This window comes from Ixodes scapularis, unplaced genomic scaffold (assembly GCF_016920785.2).
Source record: "Ixodes scapularis isolate PalLabHiFi unplaced genomic scaffold, ASM1692078v2 PGA_scaffold1__304_contigs__length_218370807, whole genome shotgun sequence".
NCBI classification, from domain to species: Eukaryota; Metazoa; Arthropoda; class Arachnida; order Ixodida; family Ixodidae; genus Ixodes; species Ixodes scapularis.
Genome location: NW_024609846.1, coordinates 196,137,859 through 196,146,158, shown reverse-complemented (window position 1 = coordinate 196,146,158; position 8,300 = coordinate 196,137,859). Strand labels below are relative to the sequence as shown.

The window sequence follows — 8,300 nt, the reverse complement described above, 5'->3', positions numbered from 1 at the left end:
CACCAGTTGTCAGACTAACTGGGTATCTGTACAGTTGATTACAGCTCTCCCTCCTCCACTTAAAGAATACAGCCCTGTATGCCACATCTGGAATCCTTGCCGCAAAATTCCGCTGACTGTTAAATCTAGTTTTTTTTTTTTTTTTTTTTTTTTTTAGTGTTACGACGGATAGAAAATGCGCAAAATAACCTCTGGTAAGACATAAGGGCCTCAACAGACCGACAAAAGGGCCGAAACAGAAAAACTTTCACATGAATGGAACTTTTTTGAGCTCGGAATAAACAAACTCGGCGAGTAAAAAGTCAATGTGTGTCGTGTTCAATGTCCCGAGACAGTAATTGTGCGATTGAGGACGGCGGATAAGGAATCATTCGCTACAAAGTCTTCTGCCCATGTCGGGAAGCTGTTGAGATCAAAGATGAAGACTCCCAGGGTGTTGATGCTGACCAGCATGATGCAGATGCAGATGCACTTGACCACGAGCCCAGGCAAGATCTGAAAATATTAATTTCAACATAAACAAATGCATGGCAAATCCTGCTTCTGCTCATATTCATCACGGCTGTCATGAGCGCGCCTTTATCACGCGCACAATTTTGTGCTTGAATGACAAGGCGACGAGCTCAGAGTTCACTCCAGGATTCACACGATGCGCTTGAATATTATGTATATAACTAACACGACGTCTGCTTAGCTGCTTAAAGGAATACTTCAACGAAACGTGAAATACACCCGTCGTTACAAGGATAGGGCCAGCTTGAACTTTGGAGACGAAAACAACGTGAAAAACAAAGAAAGAAGTTTCGCAAGTTCAAGCTGGCCCTATCCTAGTAATGCACCAACTAGCTCAACTCAAGCCCGGATACCCGTCGCATTCAGAAATTGGCTGATTATGATCCACAACATCGGTAAATGGCAATCGCACTTTTGTATTTGGAGGTTAAAATCAAAATCAAATTTGGGGGTTTTACGTGCCAAACCAACGAAGGGCATCTGGCACGCCCCAGCGGAGGACTGAGGATTAATTTGGACCACCTGGGGATCTTTTGACGTGCAACCGAAAGCTCGGTTACACGGCACCTCCTCCGCAATAAGCCTCCGTCATATTGCGGGCACCTCGGCCGGGATTCGAACCCGCCACATGGGGATCCGTAGGTCAGCGCTCTCGCCTCGGAGCCACCGAGGCGGCTTATTTGGAGGTTCCATCTTTTGTTATGAGCGGCCCACTCTGGCAAGCGCTCGGAGAGCAGCCATCTCAGAGCACGTGACATCCGGCGCAATCGTGACGTAACCTTTCTCGGAACGAGCAAAGCTGCGGCACGAGGCTGATGTCGACAGAACGATTGCAAGCAGGCAAGGAGGGCATCTGGCCGCCGCCATGCCTCTGCTCGTGAGGGCAAGTGCATGCGATTACAAGCTTGCCAAAGCTACGTTCACGCGCACGATGCACATGCTTGCACGCATGAAACACCAGTGAGGTTATAGTTCTGGGCGAGACAGGCATCGTCACTACCTGTCAATGTTCCTAGACAGACATTACAAACGAGGCATTAGCGACATCCACCAGGTTCCATTTGCTAATTAATAGTTCAATTCGTTTCAAAAGTCCTTTTCGTGTATTCTTCAACAAGAAATTGGGGTCTCCGATGTGATACTGCTCCCTGAAACACGTATAAACCAAGAAATAAGCGTCGAACTTTCGTATTAGTGCCCCTTTAAGGGTTAATGTTGCAATGCCTTACACCCCCTCCCCTTCCCCTCCCCCCCCCCCCCCCCAAAAAAAAAAACAACAAACAAACAAACAAACAATAACTAGGTATATTTCTGTAAATGTTGCGTCTTGTAACAAAGAATGAATACCGTAAGGAATGGTATTTACTGCGTAGTGAGAAAACCAGTCAACGGTTCAGCTCGACCTGAGTTTTTTTTTTAATTGTTTATTTCTAACACGCTTCAACTTGCCGGAAGGCCTCCCCTCTGGCGTTCGCTCCGCTAAACTGGAAAGAGTGCAGGGCTTTGTGGGAGAGGCCTGTAATGCTTTTGTTAGCCCAGGACTTTTTCTATCCGGGCGCCGTCATCTGGAATAGCGGAACTCCCGGTATGTGGGAAAACATCATTTTGCTCTTGTCCCACAACTGGGAGAAGCTCACGTTTTAATCAAGATGTGTGTCATCCTTGACTTGTCTTCTTTATAATCTTTAACTTGTCCTTTTTTTTTTTTTTTTTCATCCCGCATATCGGATTTGTCAAACTACGTGGCTGAGACTTGAGTGCCTTCACCCTAGCTGGGACGAAGGTAAACGAAATAGGCCCATAGGTGGCAGAGCGAAGCGGCGCGCATCGCTTCCGTCTTACTTCTTTGCTATACCACTAAGCAAATCTCATGGCGTTTTCATGGTGGGAACAGCACGAATGAAAATGAGGGTTGAAGAAGTGAATGGGCAAGACCAGGAATAGCCACAGACTCGCCCCACTTTCCATTCTTTCATGTATGTCTCACTCGCAAGTTGTAATTCTTAGCAAATTCATTCCAAACTTTTTTTAGATTTGGCAATTAGCGGATCTCCGATCCTTTGCTCGTATTTTTATGCATTTTATGTTTTGAGATACTGACGTAACATAGATATAAACACATATACAGATATATGGGATGGCTCAATAGGTGATTTCGGAGGAAAATTAAGTTGCGAAGCAAGCGCTACATAGTGGGCTTTGCGAAATTTTGTTTGGAAATGTGGTATTCAATTTCCACGTAATTAAGATTGCTTGGCGTGACACACACGAGAAGCAAAAAGTGACGAATTGAAAGTGTGCACAAGGGACAATATCGCAGAGATTTCAAACTCTATATAGTCACAAAAATTCCGCTTTGGCTTGTATTATCTGCTCTGCTTTTCCCGTCACTATTTTACTGCCTTAAAGAAGAAGAAAAAAATGTAATCGTAAGAAGCTGTGCTTGCGCGAGGATAACTTATTATTATTAAAACGGCTGCTCAATGTCCTCTCTCAGCACCGCGGCCCCTCTCCCTATATATCTCCCTCCCCCAGTTCGCCCAGCCATAATTGTGCAAAGGCGTCGGCAATCACGGCGTCACGAGTATTCATCCGACGCCGTGATTGGTCGGCGGCGTTTCAGCCTCTTTAGCCTTCTTTCTCCTCTGCTACAAACCGCCATTGCCGAGCATATGTACCAAAGAATTAATCGCTCTACTTTTTATTGTACAGGGGCCTTAACCAGCACCTTTATGAGGCCAGCGCGGGTCAGAGGAATAACAGGAGTGCTGCGTAAGCGTCAGACTGGAAGTTGGAATTCATGTCTTCACCGACTGAACACGAGTCCTAGCCGAACGTTGACTTAGCACTCGTGATCAGTCCGCTCCGGCCTCCAGCAGATGATGTAGAAAATCCAAAACTACGTCCCGGTTATCTAAGAGGCATTGACTTCCGCGCTTTAGAAACCGTGCTAAAAATGTGTACGTCAGCGAGTAGTGTTTGCTGGACGCGGGTCAACCGGGGACCTCCAACGGCATCCACTGACATCATGGCACCGACGTCCGCTCACCATTTCTGCCGGGAGAATGTTGGCGTGGCTGGCCACAATGGCGTTGGCCGGCGTGCCCACGGGGAGCATGAAGGCGTACGAGCAGGAGAGTGCCACAGGAACGATGATCATGAGCGGGTTGAGGTGGAGATCTGTCGCCTGGAGATTTGCATGCGAGACACAAGCCTATAGTTAGCAAAGGTGGAAGAAAACGTCCCGGAGAGGTCTTAATGTATCAAAACCATGCCAAGTGGTCGTACCAATTGGGCCATGATTGGTAGGAAGATAGTTGCGGTAGCTGAGTTGGACACGACTTCTGTGATGAACGCAACGATAACGGAAACTACAAAGATGATGCATTGCGGCGACATGAAGCTGAACGATGCAAGCTGGTGTCCCATCCACCGGGACAGTCCAGACACCTGCCGAGAAAACGACACACTTAGCACGAGCAGGTACACGTGATTAAACAAAAAATTCTAAGTAGGGTGGTAGCTAAAACTGACAAGTATTATCCAGACATGCGCACCTTTAGGGACGGTCAATTACGTAAAGAAGTCGAGCTTAATGATGTGAGATTAAAGTAAGGCTTCTTTTTGAAGTCAAATGATCAGCCTTTTCAAAAACAGCGACACTTGACACGAAAACCATAACCCTTCTAAGTCTAGGCAAAGAAACGATCGGAAGAGCAGTAAGATGGAAAACATTGTCTAGTTGCTATTTTACAAACGTTGAAAACGCCCAGTGAATAAGAACTTAAAAACACAATCACTTTAAACTAACAGCTGAACATTGATGTACATTTATTTTAGTGGCGCACTGTGTGTGTGTGTTTTATGGCCCATGTTTCCTGGCGCTCCCAGTACTCTTGCAACCTGAAGAGTTTAGCGATGGGCAGATGTGATATGCCATTCATCTTGTTGTAAGTCAAATGTGCTTAGCGTAAAACCAAGATTTACTTGGACTCACATTCGTGGCTTCTGCCATAGCGAACCCTCCGCCTCGAAGAAGGACAACACCCCAGGGCAAGCGCTTCTGGACGACGTCCCAGGTGAGCAGCGTAGGGCTGGTTCCCAGCTTCCGAGGGTCAGCAGGTATCACGAACAGAAAGAACACCACGAAAAGTGCCGCTGTGGCGTCTTTGGGCTTCCTGAAAAAGTGACCACGCACGGTGGTAGCTATCGTCCATACAACTCCTCACACGAGTGCTTGTTGACTACTTAAATTAACACCGGTCATTGTCGATTAGTACTAATACTGCGAGTGTGGTCTGCTTGACAAATACTAGCGTGAAGGCAGCCTATAGGTAATACGAACCTACATACTAATAATAGTAAGAAATGTGAATTATTGAATAACCTTTTCCAGCATTTCTTGGAAAAGCTGTAGATATCCGCCAGCGTATGAACTTCGCGTTTCCAAATACGGAGGTATCTTCGCTCGCCCTTACAAAAATTATTAATGAGCTTGAATTGTGTTTCTAAGAATACACTTGGAACTCAATTGAAACTCATTGATAATTTTTGTAAGGATCCGTGATATGTTTAATAATACGTATTTATTTGTTTTTATTGGTATATTTTGTGGCTTGTGTAGGTATCGGATTTATGAGTGTGTCAATAATGGCAATGGTTGTATTGCCTTATCTAATCACTATATCAGCACAGAACCACACATCATATCGGCATTTTTAACGCAAGAGTCTAGGGGGTAAGGCTGCCTCGGAGAGCTCCTGATCGAGCGGTGCCTTCTCGTTAGGAGGTTAATTCTCACGTGTTGGCGATGGACAATGATTCTGACAATTAATCATGAACGCGTCAAACGCACATGGAAAGAAAGGTTCACTTACAAGTCTCCAAAAAACGTCGACCACCCTCTCGCGAAGTGAGGGTCTCTGAACATCCACAGCAGAACAAGTGAGGCCAGCATGACCAGCACAGCAAACTCGTGAAACCTGAGGGAGATACACAAATTTAAAAAGGAAGCTTTAATATGTAGCAATCTAGAAACTTCTCAAATTTTATATGTTCTGCTGATGTCATAATTACATAAATAAATGTTTTACTTTTTTGTTTCGTCTAAAGTATTTTACGCCGTTTTTGTTTTGAAAGTAGGCAAATATTTACACAAATATAACGGCACAACATTCAACCTTGTGGTATTAAATATGTTATCCGTTTTCCTTCGTCGCTATACCAACAATTTCATTTTCAAAGCCGTTATTAATTAAAAAAACCCGATTTATGTTTATAATTTTGCTGTATATAAAAATATTCACCACGGTATTTAGGCTATGCATATTTTAATTATACAATTGAAGGTTCACAGAAATGTAAAAGATTGTGTGAAGTTTGAGCTAAACTAACCATAATCTCTTCATACGTACAGAGTCCAACATGTCAAAGTATAGGCCTGTATGTCATTAATTACGTTTCGGGTCGCGCTGAGCGTTATTAATAGGGAGCAAACATAACCAATTGTAATTAAATACCCTGGGATATAGTGCAAAGATATGAGCGCGTGCTTTGGATACGTTTTGTATTTTTGTATGTAGGACTAAGTTTGTTCATTGAAAATGCGTGCATGGAGATTTAAAGCGTATATATACGTTCCACAACATTCCTTCCTGTAATAACTTCGGTGCCAACAGTAACCAAAATAAATGTATAGAAGAATCAAGTATGTCTTACGTGATTGGCCCCAACTCGTCGTACTTCTTGTTTATGACCTTCTTGGCTGCATGTCCCTTTCGGTCAAGCCCGACGGACCTGAAAAAAGGGTTTAGCGCAAACTCATCAGTGAATGAAACTTCGCATACTACAATTCATCCCCCTGTCAACTTTCTTACCCCAGCTTCTGGTAAAGCACCTGGAACGCTGCCCACACGACAAACACGCTAATGATCACACCGGGCGTTGAATACAGCAACCAACTGGCGTAGTCGATCGGGGGAAGTCCTCCGTAGAACCTAGATCAAAGAACGGAGGAAACCAAGTGTTCATCCCGCTGCTAGGAAGAATGCAGAATCCAGAAACAGGCCCCAGATTCCTCAACGACGGGAACCATACTGCTATTGCGCCAACGCGGAGGGGAAGTCGTCTGGTTCTTGCGCATGAGTTGTAGTGACGTCAGAAGGACACCGAGCTCTGATTGGCTTATATTGAAAGGATAGTGGGTAGACCCCAATACTATATGCCTTGACGTCTACCCACTATCTTTTTTTCAATCAGCCAATAAGAGCTCGGAGTTCTGGCAGCATCGCAACCCTTGTGCAAGAAGAAAACCAACTTGCGCACCGCATGAAGTGTTCGTTGCAGTAACCCCCAATACCAGATCGGGTTTTGGTGAATTTAAATTCATATCTCACAGTCGTGTGGAGTAAACAGGACAAGGCGGAGTTCACGCATTTACAGTAAATATTTCGTATGCTATTTAACAATTATTTAACAATGAGTGGCATCATTGCGAAACCGTTGGATTATCGACGTTGTTCTTGCCCCAGGAACTTATCCAGACATCTTCCTTACTTTCAGCATAGACCCTTTTTTCTAAAAAAAAAATGCTTCGCTATATTTTTGCAAACGTTTGTTAAGGCTAGTTCTTCACTATTTTTCAGAAATCTAATATTTATAACATAAATATTTTTTCCGCGTACCGAAAGACTCAGTGGGCTTTGGCGATAGTGCGGTTGCGGCCACCGACTCACATAGCTCAAGTATTTAATTTCGCATTCGTATTCCTGTTAATTTTTCTGAAACAACGAAGTTTTATATATTCTCCTTCCAATATGCAATGATGGCTATGTTCATCACTGATAAGCATAATTAAGGGGCGGGGTGGGCGGTACAGCCGCAGCAAAGAAACACTGTGGTTATCTTAACGACCACACTGAACCGTCGCTGCAACGTAGCAATGTTTAGGGAATTCAAATGGCAAAAAACTGCGTTGGATATATCACGGAGTCAAACTGTAAAATAGAAAGTGTTGATAAAAGAACTAATATATTGAACAAAAGAAGACCAGCTCAAACGCTTCTTAGGGGACATTGACATCGTCCTCGGTAAGTGAGAGAAGCACAAAAATCCTAAAACCCCGGTATACCATCGCTCTATCCTGTCCAAGACTGCATCACTCATAATGCATTGCCCTTCGGTGTAGTAGTACTAGAAAAAAAAAAATAAGCATAGCTACGCAAAACTCGATGCTCACTCTTCTACGACGAACTTAAGAATGAGATTTGGGCCAGCGCTGGTCAGCGTGGCGGTGCCTCCAATGTTAGCAGCGAAGGCAACGCTCAGATAGAGACTCTTGCTCAGCGTCCTATTGGCCTGCTGCAGCCTCTTGACCGTGCTGGGATCGGGCGTGGCAGGCTTGGTCTTCAGCGCCGGTGCCTCAAGCTGCGCGGCGAGTCTGAAAACATCCAGAAAGGAGCCCCTGCCTTAATTGAGGTCCTTGTCACTGTCGTCCGAAGACGGCGGGCGGGAATGTGCAATACTTTACTTTGCTTTTTGGCAGGATGATCCGTCGTCACTGCTGTTTAAAGGCTTGTACGCTTCTGTAAGAAGGGTCATTGTTAGCGTTGTACTAAAACGAATGGTGGCGCGAAAATCAGATTTGCTTGAAAAAGACCACACAGGTGATGAGCAGCCCCCTTTTACTGCTCATATATGTCGCATTTTTTGCACCTGAGCTTGAAAACGCAGTTCGTCAATGATATCTGATTGGCCAATGAGGTTTTAAGCCTATATTAGAGACAGAC

At 44.6% G+C, this 8,300-nt stretch overlaps 1 protein-coding gene across 1 annotated transcript in view; it reads right to left on the bottom strand.

The window, feature by feature from the left end:
* Positions 1-296: 296 nt before the first annotated feature.
* Positions 297-8,300, bottom strand: part of LOC8031226 (solute carrier family 13 member 5-like) — a 53,154-nt gene continuing 45,150 nt past the window's right edge. Inside the window, exons 5-13 of the mRNA XM_029991326.4 lie at positions 8,042-8,096; positions 7,751-7,951; positions 6,390-6,509; positions 6,232-6,309; positions 5,391-5,495; positions 4,511-4,691; positions 3,802-3,963; positions 3,563-3,700; positions 297-495 (exon numbers count right to left, since the gene is read on the bottom strand). Of these exons, the coding sequence (XP_029847186.3) occupies positions 319-495; positions 3,563-3,700; positions 3,802-3,963; positions 4,511-4,691; positions 5,391-5,495; positions 6,232-6,309; positions 6,390-6,509; positions 7,751-7,951; positions 8,042-8,096 (1,217 nt within the window). The 3' untranslated portion in view covers positions 297-318. The remainder of the gene's footprint in view (positions 496-3,562; positions 3,701-3,801; positions 3,964-4,510; positions 4,692-5,390; positions 5,496-6,231; positions 6,310-6,389; positions 6,510-7,750; positions 7,952-8,041; positions 8,097-8,300) is intronic.